The 16,469-nt window shown below is 40.6% G+C and overlaps 1 protein-coding gene across 6 annotated transcripts in view; it reads right to left on the bottom strand.

Moving 5' to 3' along the window:
* DCAF8 (DDB1 and CUL4 associated factor 8) overlaps positions 1 to 16,469 on the bottom strand; it is a 44,072-nt gene that overhangs the window by 12,800 nt on the left and 14,803 nt on the right. For all 6 annotated transcript variants that reach the window (XM_069480362.1, XM_069480364.1, XM_069480361.1 and 3 more), the window contains 5 exons: positions 15,998 to 16,072; positions 11,614 to 12,284; positions 10,503 to 10,643; positions 9,037 to 9,131; positions 3,454 to 3,564 (listed from right to left, as the gene is read on the bottom strand). In XM_069480362.1, the coding sequence (XP_069336463.1) occupies positions 3,454 to 3,564; positions 9,037 to 9,131; positions 10,503 to 10,643; positions 11,614 to 12,284; positions 15,998 to 16,046 (1,067 nt within the window). In that variant the 5' untranslated portion in view covers positions 16,047 to 16,072. The remainder of the gene's footprint in view (positions 1 to 3,453; positions 3,565 to 9,036; positions 9,132 to 10,502; positions 10,644 to 11,613; positions 12,285 to 15,997; positions 16,073 to 16,469) is intronic.

Raw genomic sequence — 16,469 nt, 5'->3', positions numbered from 1 at the left:
GGTGTGGTGACACACACCTGTAGTCCTAGCTACTCGGGAGGCTGAGGTAGGAAGATCATTTGATCCCAGAAGTTTGAGGTTGCAGTGAGCTATGGTGATGCCACTGTACTCTAGCCCAGGCAACAGAGTGAGACCCTATCTCTAAATAAATAAATAGCTCTTAAATGTCACTAGGCCACCATAAACTTCAGCAAGTCAGCAAATTAGTAAAAACTATTTAAATATTCAAGCCCCAGGAGGTGCTTTTTGGTATATGAACCATTCTGTGTTCCTCAGTATCTAATACTCTTTGTCCTTCTTCTTTATAGGGATATTCTTACCTTCCTTCTCCTTTCTTCCATAAGTATTTATTAATAACCTACTATATTCTAGATATGATGTTAGACCAAGGGCTGGCAAACTTTTTCTTAAAGGACAAGATAGTAAATCTTTTAAGCCGGCAGACAATCTCATCTCTATTGCAACTACTGAACTCTGCCATTATAGTGTGAAAGTGGCCACGGATAATATGTAAACAAATGTCCAGGGCTGTGTTCCAATAAAATTTTATTTACAAAAACCAAGCAGTACAGTTTGCCAACCCCTGTGTTATTAGTGGTGATACAAAGATGAATCCAAATTTTTCCTCTATTTTCTAAGTACACAACAGGACCTTGACATTTTAAGTCACATAAAGAATGATTTTAGCACCCTTCTCAACAAATTTACTGTATCTCTCTCCAGGCTTTCAGGTACTTGCTAACTTGTTACCCTAAGTATCTCTTCCCTCCCTGCCCTTAATCTAATGTTCTCTCAGTGTTGCTGATCTCAGCCTAAGAATTGGGGAACAAAGGGACAATTTATTGACTGTGCTTTATGAATCAGGGCCTATACAAAACCCTTTACCAATAAATTTACATGTCAACCAATCACACTGCCAAATCTACCACCACAGGATTCATCTGATACTGTCTCCTTTTCTTTACTCCTGTAAATTCTTCTTCGTCTTTATTTATTTATTTATTTTTGAGACAGGATCTCGCTAGAGTACAGTGGTGTCATCCATAGCTCACTGCCACCTCAAACTCCTGGGCTCAAGTGATCTTCCTCCCTCAGCCTCCCAGATAGCTGGGCACATGCCACCACAGCCAGCTAATTTTTATATTTTTTGTAGAAGTGAGGTCTCACTATGTTGCTCAGACTGGTCTCAAACTCTTGGGCTCAAGTGATCCTCCTGCCTTGGGCTCCCAAAGTGCTGGGATTACAGGCATGAGCCACTGTGCCCAGCCTACTCCTGTAAATTCTTAAACTAACATAAGCAGGATTTAGTAGTAGAGATTCATATCTATACCTCCTCTACTTGTCTACTTTTTTCTTTGCTTTTTTTTTTCCTTTTTGTTGATCAAAAGCCAAAAAGCACGTCTCCCTCCGTAAAGCTTCCTTAAATGCTTTTTCACAATTCTAAACTAAAATTCAGTATTAACGATGCAAAAGCACTGAAGATGAGTAAGCTATTTCTCTGTATTCCCTTGAAGGAATTCCTTTAGGCTAGGAGTGAGTTAACAGTGTTATAAAATATTCAGCACAAATGTTTTCAAAATTGTACCAGAAGATGAGCTTTTCAGGTTCTTTCAAAGAAAGAACAAGAAAGGAGAAATCCCAAAACATTCAGTTGGCTGAACTGAAGAGGTGCCAGAGAAGTTGAGGGTAAAAACATGTCAGAGAAAAGGTGGAGTGCCGAAAGGACTATCTGCTCATGCAGAATGAGTGTGCCTCAAAATCTTCATGTGCTTCTGCCAAGTAAATGGCCTGTATTCTGCTGAGAACTTGGGATGTAAAAAGGGACAGAGGATATTGAAGCTCATAAGAGACAGAAGATCTGAGTATTTCCTCCTTGTGCTGAAATGGTAAAACTCTAAGCCCCACCCTAATCCTGGGAAAGTATCAGCTTTGGAATAAGGCATTAGCTATAATTCTCCATACAGCCAATTCCTCCATTCCCCTCCAAACATCTCAGTCCTAGTGTTTTAATTCTCTGGAGACACAGACTTTTCAACCAATCTAGAGCTCTAAGTAGAAAAATTTCTCAGCTAGAAATTTCAGTGAATGCTCGATTTGGAGGAGGTAGCAACTAAAAGTTTAGACAACTACAACCCTTTTTGATCAATAGCCTCTCATTAAAAAAAATCAATTGCTACATATTTGATGACTGGTGACTAGAGGAAAGGAATTTTGAAGGCAAGGGAACAGAGGAAGATGAGAGTAACAAGGATTTGCCCAGGATTCTTTTTTTTTTTTTTTTTTGAGACAGAGTCTCACTTTGTTGCCCAGGCTAGAGTGAGTGCCATGGTGTCAGCCTAGCTCACAGCAACCTCAAATTCCTGGGCTCAAGCAATCCTCCTGCCTCAGCCTCCCGAGTAGCTGGGACTACAGGCATGCGCCACTATGCCCGGCTAATTTTTCTATATGTATATTTTTAGTTGTCCATATAATTTCTTTCTATTTTTAGTAAAGATGGGGTCTCACTTTTGCTCAGGCTGGTCTTGAACTCCTGACCTTGAGCGATCCACCCGCCTCGGCCTCCCAGAGTGCTAGGATTACAGGCGTGAGCCACCGCGCCCGGCCTGCCCAGGATTCTTAAACAATGTAAAGTCATCACTTATATGTTTTCTGAAAACTTATCCTGTGATTCTTATCAATAGAACTAACTTCAGCATACAGTTATAAAAATGTGCTCTCATTTCAAAAGGAGGATGATGCTTTTCACCCACCATCAGGATAGCAAATGTCATTCATTTTTCTGGTGATCTTGGTCCTCCTCTCTTTCAATCTTATGATCCCAAAGAAATACAGTTAAAGTAGGCCAACTGGATAGGGATATAGTTTATTACCTAGGGTCAGAGGAAATTAACTAGTACATATAGGGATTAAAGCCATGACATCTGTTTTCTTAAGGATATATCTCAATAGCCAATGTTACTGCAGATGTTCATAGTAACAAAGATACCAATCACTGTGGATAAAGAAAAACGGTTTAGGACAGTGGGAGGCAAAAACTTTCAGTTCAAACTGAGTGCTCCCAAGTCAAACCATTTCTGAATTCAAAACCAGTATTCAGAATTTCTGGTGCTTGTTAATTTGTATATGAAAATGGTGGAAGCTATTTACTAACACAGCACTTGCTGGTAAACATGTTAACGCCTTAGCTGCTATGTGGGGACCTTGGTCAATTCATCAAACCTCTCTAAAACTTGATAATCTCTATAATATGTAAAGCTACCCCTCAGAGATTGTTACATTAGGGAAGAAAACACCTCAAAAGACACTTAAACTTTTTGAAACATGGTAAAAAAAATTCAAGATGATGGTTAATGGATTCCCAAGCAATTAACACCTCTCCATAGGGAGCACCTGGGAGTATACAACAAATCAGCATTTCAAACTATCAAAGATACAAAAGAGCCACAAACTTACCTTACAAACTGATCTCGCCCACCCACTGCAAACTGGTGGGTATTGGCAGGATTCACATAGATTGTATACAGCCCCACTTTCTTCTCTTTCTCTTTTGTCACCACCAGTTTCCTTAAGTAGAAGAACATACAAAGTCATATTCTCCAAAAGATCCAGATAGTCATGGCAAGTGAGAGCCAACAGAGTAATACAGACATGGCTAATAAGAAACCAAAGACATTCTCATTTGGAAAGAAAAAAAAAAAAAAGCGTTTTGTTTTTTTGTTTGTTTTGAATGTTGGCACAAGAAAAGCATTTACATTTACTATATGCCACTTTGGGTACTGGGAAAAAAAAAAATGTAGTAAAGTCATTTTCTAGTGTTCCTTAAGAAGCATAAGCTAAAGGTATATGAATGTACTAGTCCTCAGGAAGCTTCAGTTTAGCTGTAGTCCAACACAATAATAATTAGTCATTAAACAGGCAATACTACCCATATATCTTCCCAATCATCTGGGAACAAAGAGGGGGTAGAGGAAGAATCATAGAAAAAGTGGGCTAAAAAAAGACCTTAAGGTAAAAAAGACCTACAGGTCAGAGTCTATCTCCCAAATTCCAGAAAAATATCACTTAAAATCCAGTTTTAAAAACAAACAATGAACTGAGGAGGGTGAGGCAAGAGGATCTCTTGAGGCTAGGAGTTCAAAACCAGCCTGGGCAACATAGCAAGACCCCATCTCTAAAAAATAAAACAAACTAGCTGGGCACGCTAATGTGCATCTGTAGTCTCACCTACTTGGGAGGCTGAGGCAGGAGGATCATTTCAGCCCAGGAGCCTGAGACCAGCCTGGGAAATACAGCAAGATGCTATCTCAAAAAAACAAAACCAAAATAAAAGTATACTGAAAAATGACAAGGCATAGTTTTCTTTTCTTCTTCTTTTTTTTTTTGGAGACCGAGTCTTGCTCTGTCACCCATGCTAGAGTGCTGTGGCATCAGCTTAGCTCACAGCAACCTCAAACTTCTGGGCTCAAGCAATCTTCCTTCCTCAGCCTCCAGAGTAGCTGGAACTACAGGTGCGTGCCACCATGCCTGGCTAATTTTTTCTATTTTTAGTACAGACAAGGTCTTGCTCTTGCTCAGGCTGGTCTTAAACTCCTGATCTCAAGTGATCCTCCCACCTCAGCCTCCCAGAGTGCTAAGATTACAGGCATGAGCCACTGCACCTGGCCCATAGTTTTCTAACATAGGGTCAACCCAAAGGAAAACAGCATTCTTTTTCCCTTATCTGAAGCAAATTAGGAAAGGGGATTCTTATAAGGATACTTGTTTGTAAGGCTGAAAGAGCATTTCTAAATTATTCTGGTTTTAACACAAGACAGGTGATCCTCAGGGCATGGGGCCCTGAGGAAACACTAAAAAACTATACAAAAGCAATTTATGTAACCAAAACATTTGTATCCCCATAATATTCTGAAATAAAAAAATTTTAGAACACTAGAAAACTTCAGAAAGTTATTCCAAAGAATCTGGCTAAACAATTACAATTTGTCCCAGCTTAAGGGCGGTACTACAAATACTCTTCCCATATCTAAGTGTCCAACCAGTCAGCCTATGACATTGTGAAGATTAGTAAATTTACAGGAAAGACTTCAAGATACTACAGGAAGGGGCTTGGCTTTAGATTTTGTTTTTAATTGTAAGGTTTTACTAGTTTCTGATGCCATGGAAACAAAAAGACATATCATGACAGCAAGCTTCTTTGTAAAGAAATGATTTTAGCATCCTCTCTGCATCCTCTCTGCAAAGTCACTCCAGCCTAAACCTGCTCTAGGCAAAGTGGAGAGATTTTATTTGATTTTAAACTCTTTGCAGATTTCCATTAAAAGAATATAGAGGTCACTGAAAATGAATGTCATTAAGTGAACCCAACACCCCTCAAAAACACAAGGCAGAAAACATGTCAAAAATAACAAGTTTCAGGAAGAAAACTAGCTAAGCAGAAGCAGCATAATCTGGGTTTTAGACAGGGAAAAGGAGTAGGAGATGATGCCCTTTTCCAAGGGCCATCTCATTTCCTCAACAATTTGAATTTTCAGAAGGACAAGGTCAAATATAAAAGTCATGCAGAAGCAAAATGAAGAAACTAAGGGGCAGATTATGTAGTACTGGTTCCATTGTTACATAATCCTGACAAAGAGCTCAATTTTTCTATGCCTCAATATATTCCCCTAAAACATTTCTTTCTCCTAATGGATAAATTCAGAGTGCCTTGAGCTCTCTGGGGACATGCAGAGGTGCTATAAAAATGATTAATCATGGCAATAAGGAGAAAAACATTTTCATATCAGAGGAAACCATACAAAACAAATTCACCAAATTTTGCCTTAAAATGAATGAGCAGGTATGTCCCATCAAAAAGGGAAAAATAATTACAGATTAGACCAAAGGATTCTTCTGAAGAATAACTCAAACTGGATTCCACTGGCTAAAGGAATATCCCATCGACAGTTTCAAATCAAACTCGTTTCCTAAGATGTTAGCCAATTTCACCAGCTCCTAGGACTCAGCTATCATATATATACGAAAGAAAAATTCCCCTATGCCAAACTCACACAAAAATACCGCTGATATAAGCAGATGCTCGGGCATCAGCTTAATACATAAAGATGGCTTGGATTTTCTGGCTATGACCTTCACAATCTGTCCTTCACCCCATTCCAGGCTGTAACACTATTTTTCCTATCCCTAAAGCAAAAACTTTTTGAAGACTGTCTCTTATTCCTCAAATGTAGAATTTGGGCTTCCTTCTACTCGTAAGTTTCCCTGGTGTTCCCCCCTTTAGTTTCTATACCGATCATTGCTTGTGTCCAGATCCATGGTCAACTCTCAGCCAGGTTTTTTGCCTGTATCATTTGATTCCAAATTCAATAATCTGCCAGAATCATTTGCTCTACTCACTCCTTTTTTTTTGAGACAGAGTCTTACTCTGTTGCCCGGGCTAGAGTGAGTGCCATGGTGTCAGCCTAGCTCACAGCAACCTCAAATTCCTGGGCTCAAGCAATCCTCCTGTCTCAGCCTCCCGAGCAGCTGGGACTACAGGCATGCGCCACCATGCCCGGCTAATTTTTTTCTATATATATTTTTAGCTGTCCATATAATTTCTTTCTATTTTTAGTAGAGACGGGGTCTCGCTCTTGCTCAGGCTGGTCTTGAACTCCTGAGCTCAAACAATCCACCCGCCTTGGCCTCCCAGAGTGCTAGGATTACAGGCGTGAGCCACCGCGCCCAGCCTCTACTCACTCCTTGAACCAGATTCTCAATTCCTTGTGGCATAGCAGTAGTTTCCCTCTGAACCTGATCCACAGGGTAAGATCTCATTCTGATTCACAACTCTCTAACACAGCAGATCAAACAAACTCATTATCATTTCTTCCATTTTTGCCCTACCATGGGAACATTCCCTATGGAAAACCTACTTATGTTCCATTATAATCACAGAACCCCAGAACTTTAGAAATAGAAATAATAAACATTCAGTTCAAGAGATTAAATGATTTTCTCAAAGCTAGGTAACTACAGAGCTAGTACTAGAAGGCAGACCCTTTGGCACTTAGGCTTGTTTCTTTCCAGTATAAGCCCATCATCTTCCAACTTCATCTTCTTTATGGTTATATAAAATAAAGGTCTAAAAACAATCAGCCTTCAGATTATATTTCCTAAACTAATTTATATTTTACTTATATCCTACGTAAATCAGTGACATCCCTTACTCAATACTGGTACTGACCTACAAGATTTGTTACAATAATTTTTAAGACTAACAAGACAATAAATAATCTAGAGACCCATCAACCAGATAGTGGTAAAATAAACTGTGATACACCAATGACATGTATGCCATGGTTAAAAATGTGGTAGGCTTTCATGGTCTGACATAGAAAGGTCAAAACACATCATAATAAGAAAAAAGCAAATTGCAGAAACATACATATGTGTATGTTTATATATACATGTAATTATCCCATTTATGGGGAAAAGTATAAGGATATATTTAGGTACATAAATGTATACAAAAGGGACTGGAAACCAAATTACTAGTAACAGTCAGCAGTAGCTAGAAAAATAAGGAGTGGAGGTGCAGGAGGGAGCATTTATATTTTGTCCGTATACTTATTTGAATCTCTTAAACAAGATGTACTTATTTACTATAAGAGCAATAAAAATGAAAAAAGTAATCTAAAATAACTATACTACAGGGTGTCCAAAAAGTTGCCACAGGTAGGGAAAATGGGAAATTGTAGCTAAATGTACTTTTATTTACAAAATACTCATTACAAAATTTTACAATATTTTCCCTTTGTGTGGAGACTTTTGGGACACCCTGTAGTAGCTACAACTTAATCAATTCCAGCCATCGTGCTGGACACTATACTGGGGCATCTAATATATATATTAGATTATATAATATATACATTAGATTATAAATCCTTCTGTGAGGATTGTTGGTGTGTATATATGTATACTGTGAGGATGGTTGGTGTGCATGCATAAATATACACCAACCATCCTCACAGAAGGCCAGGCACAGTGTGGCTCATACCTGTAATCCTAGCACTTTGGGAGGCCTAGGTGGGAGGATTGCTTGAGGGCAGGAATTCAGACCAGCCTGGGCAACATAGCAAGACCCATCTACACACACACACACACACACACACACACACATACACACACACAAATTGGCTGAGCATAGTGGTGCCTGTAGTCCCAGATACTCAGGAAGCTTCGGCAGGAGAATTGCTTGAGCCCAGGAATTCAAGGTTATAGTGAACTTCTATTAGACCACTGCACTCCAGCCTGGGTGACAGAGCAAGACCCTGTCTCTTAAAAAAAAAAAAAAAAAACCAGAAAGAAAGAAGGAAAGGAAGGAAAAGACAATAGAAAAAAAAAATCCTCACAGAAACCCCACGGACTTGGGAGGATATCATGCCCATAGTAAGTCTGAAGAAACTGAGGTATGGAAGGTTATATAAGTCATAACTAGTAAGTGCCTGAGTTGAGATTTGATCTAGGTCTTCCTGGATCCAAACTAAGATGTTATGATGTTCTTTCTATGACATCACACAGTTAAGAAGGGATATAATTTACCCATGAGTCTCAAATTCATGTACAAATGAGCAGCGATATGATAGAACTCTACTGTAGCTACCAATATTTTTGTTTAAGATTTATCATTTGTTTGTATGTTTTTATATATAATTGAATTGAAAACTTTACAGGAGGATCATATCTCTAAACTAGTATGTAGAATAATATGCTTTGTGTAAGCTGACTGGCACCCAAGTGAATGGAGTGTGGAACAAAGTTATGAAAGGCCACATACAATAACTAAATTTTGTTTGAAAAATGAAGGTAGACTGAATAGGTATTTTACTGCTAAGAAACAGAGGAAGTAAGGAATTTCCCTAAACCTTAAACTACCTCTTTATCATTTGCACAACACTACTGCTCTGAGGGACCAGAGAATTGGACATTACCAGGATACATGGAATATTTTCAAGGCCAAAGGATACAGTTTTGTAAAGATATTACTGCTATACTTACGAAGCTGGGCGGTCTTGTCTCAAATCTATGGTGAAGACAACTGCATCTTCACCTGCAGATAGGAACGTACAAGGAGAGTCTGGTTCCAGGGCCAACTGCAAGAGAAAAAGGGAAAAGGTGAAGTTGTTAAATATTAGAATTAGAGGTCACTTGGTTCATTCCTTTAACTTCAGGAAGGGCTACATTTAAAATGTCTCAAGAAGGGCTGTGAGTGGCTCATGCCTGTAATCCTAGCACTCTGAAAGGCCCGGGGGGAGGACTGCTTGAGCTCAGGAGTTTGAGACAGCCTGAGCAAGAGCGAGACCACTCTCTACTAAAAATGGAAAAATTAGCCAGGCGTCATGGTGCATGCCTGTAGACCCAGCTACTTGGGAGGCTAAAGCAGGAGGATTGCTTGAGCCCAGGAGTCTGAGGTTGCTGTGAGCTACAACGACACCACTGTACTCTACCCTGGCGAAAGAGTGAGACTCTGTCTCAAAAAAAAAAAAAGTCTCAGGAAGAAAAATGTCTACTTTTTTTGTCACAACATCCCAGGAAAGGAGATAATTTAAGCCCACTCTTGTTCTGTGTGAATTATTTACAGCTTGTTTATTCTATACAAGTCAAAGGGACAGGTGATTTGCTATTTCAACTAAGTCCCCAAGGGATATGAATAGAAATACCAAAGAAAAACACCAGTCATTAGAGTTCAATCTCAAATAAAATCAATTCTACACCCCCAGGTACAGAGTAAAATGATGCGCAAGTTTCATTCCCTACATCTGAGTTCTAAAAATAAGTTATCTTGTGAGCTGGGGGTAGGCTTAAGAATCAAAGAAATAGGTAATTTTCACATTTCCTGAGCCATCTGGGCTAGAAAGGATACTTGAGGTCCACCTACATATTTGCTTAGAGTTTTTAAGAAGAGAGTACTATTCTCTTTCCAGGCATGGAAGAAAACCATGCCTACCCTGACCTGAGACAGGGCAGCTCTTAGCTCCTTGCTGGCTGCCACCATGACTATTTGGCCTATTCTCAGCTCTATTCTCAGCTCTAAATAGGGCTTCCAGAAATAGTGCTATTTGTGAGCTAAAAGTTGTGAGCAGGAAAGTTGAAGCTCTCACACATAAGGAACCAACCACTAGCACTTGGAACTGTTAAAATATTCTAAAAACAATCAGTAAACTTAAGAGGTTTGGAGGATCCAGGAGGCCTCAAGGATCTGCAAACTAACCACAGCTCAGCTTAGGGGCCAGGTATAACCAAGTGATCTAGGGATCAGTGCATGATCTGGGGATCTCTCAAATACTTGCCTTCCAAGAAGTGTAGGGTGGCTGCTTTTATTTCCTTAACTACAAATCCTAGGACTGAAAGAAGTGAGACAGGTGACCACAACAAAAGTGACACGGGCAAAGGTAAGAGAGGACCTTGGCTGAGACCCACGGAGGATCTGGATTGCACAAAATTTGGAACAAGTGCTTATTTACCTTATGGGACGCTCCTTTGTGCTGGGCCACACGTTTTGTATTCTTGCAACACTGTGTGGCAGAGAGTTCTGCTACCCGAACCTGCCCATCACGAGCACACATAGCCAGAGTAGAATCACCACTATTAGGAAGGAACTTGGCCTGAAGTGTTAAGAATGAGAAAAAGGACACACAAAAGAAATGGAAGAGGTGAATTTGAGGGAAAAATGCATTGACCCCAATTTACCACCTTTTCTTACATGACAGCTGGAAACTTAGCTTTCCTACTCTTGTACAGCTTGCTAAGCCCAACTTCTTCCAGTAGTTAAAGGAAAGGGAGAGAAAAAACTTCCTCTGATATTAGAGAGCATTTTGGTTGGCTCTGGAAGGTTGAACTGGTACATGATAAGTGCTCAGGTGAACCAGAGCTATACCTAGTAGAGGAGAAAAGTAAGCAATAAAAGAGGAAAATCTACCTTAATTCAGAAAGCAAACAAATTTGTCACAAATAAAAAGGAAACTAGGGGGAAATTTGTTGGAGAAGGAAAGAGAACACACTTAGGGATAAATGGCTAGTATCACTATAGATGGAGCTGAGAAATAAAATCTCCACAGAATAGTTAACAATATGAGCTAATATTTAATAAATGTTTATTAAGTACCAGCCACAGTTCTAACTGCTTCACTTTTATAACTATTTAATCCTCATAACCTTATGTATTATTGGTCCCATTTTACAGATAGATAAACTGAAGACAAAGGTAAAATAACTTGCCCAAGATCACAGAGCTAGTAAGTGGAAGAGCCAGGATTTGAACCCAGGCAGTTTTGTTCAAGAGCCTGTGCTCTTATACCATACTGCCTCCTACTGGTACACATTTAATACCTTCCTGATGAGTTCCAAGCATCCTACCTATAACAAGGCTTCCAGCGGTCCTTATTTATGCTCAATGAAACAAATGGTTGCCATGGGGTCTTTCAGTGTACTGAAGTTATTATGAGAGCCACAGTAGGGGCAAGTCCTGATGTGTAATCTCTACAACTCACTTCCAGCTCCCATTCCAGGTAAAAGCTCAGATTTGTCTAACTCATCCCTGATTCTCTCAGTTACTGTTATGCTCCCCTGCCTCACCTGGAAGACATTACTTTTGTGACCGCTCTCAAAGTCCAGTACTGGCTGCCGCCGCACCCAATCCCACACCACCACCTTCAGGTCATCGCTGCCACTGGCCAGCCAGGTGCCGCGCTGGTTAAAGTGCAGGGTATTCACACAACCAGTATGGCCTTCAAGCCCATGCTGCAGGCGGAAACGCTGTACAAAGACTCTTGCCCCACAAGCCTCATATACAAAGCGTGCACTTGAACCCAGCTCACGCTCCCGAAGGGCAGGAAGGGCTTGCCAGCGAGGTCGGGGTAGGGCTGATGTTTCGGATGACACCCAGTCCTCTAGGGCCCGCTCATCATCTGATGAGTCCTGGTCACGGTTGGCCCGCTTGCGCTGTACATGGCGTCGAGGCTGCTCTTCTTCCTCCTCTTCTTCCTCCTCCTCTTCCTCTGAGCGGTCATGGACTCGGTTTTCATCATTGATGGAATAATGGCCAGTGTCCTCCATGCTGTCTGAGTCCTTGTCTTCACCTGAGCTTTCTGTGTCTGTGCCTCGACTTTCTGTGCTGGTGCGGTTGGGGCCACCATCATCCCCGGTCAAGCTCAAACTCAGGTCTGAGGCCTCCACTTCAATGCCTGAGGATGTCTCCCTCCCCTCTTCAGCTCCAGACATCTCCTCTGGACTGCTAGACAGGCTTCCTGCATGTTAGTGAGGAATGGGTGGGTGAGAGGAAAAATAAGGAACTAGGAGAGCGATCCAAAGGATTTCTCACCTTAGTCTAAGAAATCATCACATCAGAAGACCAAGAAATGAACTTTGGTCAGAGTTTTCATTACAAATGCACATAAGGAGTACCTTCTTTTTATTTATTTTTTATTATTCTTTTTTTTGTAACTCAGCTTACATCATACTTTGAAGGAGTGCTTTCTGAGGGGAAGTCATGTAAAGGACAAGAAACTGAAAAGATTAAGATCAAAGCCACTTTAAAAATGAAGAATCTCATGAGAGTCTCAGGTTATAATAAGTGTTCAAGAGACAAAGCATTGGCGTATTGTATGAAACATGCCTTATACAACTACCTTAGGCTCTATTCTGTTGGATGGGCATCCATTAGTTACAGCAAATAATTAAACAGAATATAAGAAAAAAGAATGGTTATCTCCAGCAAGAGCTAGCATAGCCATCTTCTTAAGGAAAGATGGAAAATAACTGATAAAAATCACTCACGCCTGTAATCCTAGCACTTTGGGGGCCGAGGGGGGAAGATTGCTTGAAGTCAGGAGTTCAAAACCAGCCTGAGCAAGAGAGACATCTGTCTCCACAAAAAACAGAAAAATTAGCTGGGCCTGGTGGCACTAGCATATAGTTCCAGCTACTCAGGAGGCTGAGGCAGGAGGATTGCTTGAGCCCCGGAGTTTGAGGTTGCAGTGAGCTACAATGATGCCACTGCATTCTAGCCAGGGTGATAGAGCAAGACTCTGTCTGGGGGGGGGGGGTTGGGGGGACGACCCACTCTGACTTATGAATATGGAGTTGAACCTTTCCTACTTCAAGAAAGCACCACTATACATACCTAGGTTTAGACATAAACCTTGGATTTATGTTTAAATCCTAGGTTTCTTCCCCTAAATTCCTAAGATCTACTAAGAAAGGAAGTTGAAGGGGTAAGTGGGAATTGTGATCATTTCAGCGGGTTCTCATTCCCCTTTTGTTAGTATAAATGCATTCTGACTTACTTCCATTAGTTTACAATTTTTAGTCTCATTTTTAGTCTCCATATTGAGATAAGGTTTTACGAGGAGGCATATATAAAACTGATAAAAAGCAGGGCTATTACAGTAGTGCCTCAGAAGAAAAGTTCAGTATATTCTAGGTGTGCTATGCTGGTAGTTAAATAACTGGGTCACTTTGCCCCATCCAATCTCCTACAATTAGTATACTGCATTCTCTTATCTAACGACAGCCAAATCACATTACAGTGAGCACTTGGGTAATATCCTAGGGCCAACACAACCACAACTTCCAACCTAAGGTCAAGGTGTGAAGAAAGGAAAGGGAGAATGAGGATTTTAAACACTGTTCAGGGCCTCCTTTCCTAAAATGGCTATAAATTTTATCCTGTCAGAAGTAAAAGCTGTTAGGAAAGGCAGGCGAGCTGTGTATGACTCTAGTATGAGCTATTCAACTAAAATACCACACTGATGTTTAAGTATTCAAAGTTAGAACACCTTAATGCCTAGTCATCTGGATTAGTGCAGTAATTTGTGAAGATCTTTGAAGCAATGGAAACTCTTTTTAATGAACTCTTAGGCAAAATCAAATTTGGAAAACAAACAATGCAAGTGCTTTGGTCCAAGTAGTGACAGAAGGTTGGGAGACACATAAACTACTCTTGTCAGAACAAAAAACCTCAACTAACAGCAGCATGAAAACAAGTGGGCTAGGGGCTAGGAACAAACAGAAATTTGAACCTAAGAACCACGTTTGTTGAGACTGTTAAATATGCTGAGAAAGTTTAATAGCTGTGGTTTTTTAAAATGCAATTCTGCTTGAGCTTGAGGGTGATTAGAAGGGATAAATACCACACCTAACAGGTCTGTGGAGAAAGAAAAATAAAACATCAAAATTTCCCTGGTCACCTAGTGGTTAGGAAGAAAGAAAAAAAAATTAAAAAATCGAAACTACTAGCATTATTAAAATTATGATTAACAAATTCAGATGATTTTGGAGGATCTACCACATTAACATAAGGGCCAGAGTGTATCACAAGCTCAGCAAGAGAGTCCCAACAGTCATTGACCAAGATCTAGCATAGGGGTTGGCAAATTTTCTCTGTAAAGGGTCAAACAGTAAAAATTTTAGGCTTTGCTAACCATATGGAACTCTGTCACAACTATTCAACTCCACTATGTAGAACAAAAGCAAACCATAGACACTACACAAATGAATAGGTATGACTGTATTCCAAGAAAACTTTACAAAAACAAATGACAGGCTGGATTTGGCTTGCTGGCTATAGTTTGCCAATCCCTGATCTAGCTAATTCCCAACCTCCAAATAGATAGCATACCTGAAACTCCTCTAGAACCCTGTACCTTTCAACTAAGCCCAGTGAAAAATCTGAACCACTTTCCTTTACAAAAAATGAATGGTAGTGATAAGAAAATAACAAGGGGACAATAAAAAAGCATGTTGAAAATCTCACCTACTCGTCCTCAACTTCAATGATCCACCAATCACATCAACTAGAATTTAGCCTATAATCCTGAACTTCAAGGTGCTAAGGAATGCTAGACTTTGCGCTGCCCAACCATATCCATTTGAAGATTTCTCTAGTTTAAAAGTTGGTTCAGCATTGGTCAAATAACCCAGGTAGCAGCTATAATCTATTAGAAACTTGGTATTCTACCTTCAAATCTGCCCTAGACCCAGGAATTTAACACTTGGCAGCACTGGCCCTGAGAAAAGGAAGAGGGAAAGAAGGGAAGAAAAAGAAGGAAAGGCAGGGAAGGGGAAGAATTAAGAAAGGGAAGGAAAGGAAGGGAAAGAAGGAAGCCCTAATCCCAGTTGGTTTGGATTGCAACTTCATCTTTTATGTAATATCTCTACCAAACTATGACCTATCATGGAAAGGGACCTCTCAGTATAACTGGAAAACTACATCTTCCCCAAAACTCCCTTGTTCCCACCACCAATTGGATCTTATTTTTCTTCTTTATTAATAGCTTCTCCTAGGTTCTGCCCATCATATAGCCTTTCGGAATTCCAAACCACTTGACCTCTTATAAGTACAGCTCTGGGTCAGGCATGGTGGCTCATACCCATAATCCTAGCACTTTGGGAGGCTGAGGCAGGAGGATCACTTGAACCCAGGAGTTTGAGACCAGCCTGGGCAATATAGCAAGATCCCATCTCTATAAAAATTTTTTTAAAAATTAACCGGGCATGGTGCCTGTAGACCCAGCTACTTGGGAGGCTGAGGCAGGGGGACTGCTTGAGGCCAGGAGTTGCAGATTACAGTGAGGTACGATGGTGCTACTGCACTCTAGCCCAGGCAACAGAGTGAAACCTTGAAAGAAAAGAAGGGGAGGGGAGGGGAGGGGAGAAGAAAAGGAGAAGAGAGGGGAGGGGAGGGGAGGGGAGGGGAGGGGAGGGGAGGGGAGGGGAGGGGAGGGGAGGGGAGAAGTAGTACAGCTAGCTCTGTTATTGAGCTTCTGAAAACAATCAGATAAAATTTGAAGGAGTAAAAGTACCAGATAGCCTGAGATGTTTCCTGTGTAGTTTCCTATACTCAAAACAACACAGGAAGGGTTCCTTCCCTTTACTAAAATCCAGGTCTCCACTCTGTCTTGGGGGGAGGAGAACCTTAGCTGACAGTAAAATTAGCTTCACCTTCATTTTGGCCCCTTACCATTAGCTAAGTCTGTTTTGCCATCTGTGCTGCTCCCTTTGCTGGACATCTTGAATGATGTTTGCTGTAGCCAGCCTGAATTTGGGAGAGGAAGAAAATAAAACAATTAGCAAACAACCTGGGAAAGATGACAAAAGAGACAAGGAGATTTAACAGTGTACAGGCTTTATCATTTTTATAAAAATGATTTTTGTGTGTGTGCTTAACAGGGCTTCTCAGCTGCTGAAAAGCACACCAGAATTTTTTTTCCCCTAAATTCCATGAAGGTACAGATCTTGGAGAGGTCAACTGCCATCTCTTTACCTTATTCACTGAGTAACTAGCAATGGCTTTTCAGATGGGAAACTGGGAACTGAAATAAAACCTGGAACAGCAAACACATAAAGTGACAGGTACTGCACACAAAGAGCCTCAACTCAATACGAAACACAAAAAACTAGCTTCAGCAATGCCCTCTTCCAATGTATTCAAT

Source organism: Eulemur rufifrons, chromosome 8 (genome assembly GCF_041146395.1).
Source record: "Eulemur rufifrons isolate Redbay chromosome 8, OSU_ERuf_1, whole genome shotgun sequence".
Lineage (NCBI taxonomy): Eukaryota > Metazoa > Chordata > Mammalia > Primates > Lemuridae > Eulemur > Eulemur rufifrons.
The sequence above is the reverse complement of the archived record's forward strand: the minus strand, read 5'-3'. Positions and strand labels throughout refer to the sequence as shown.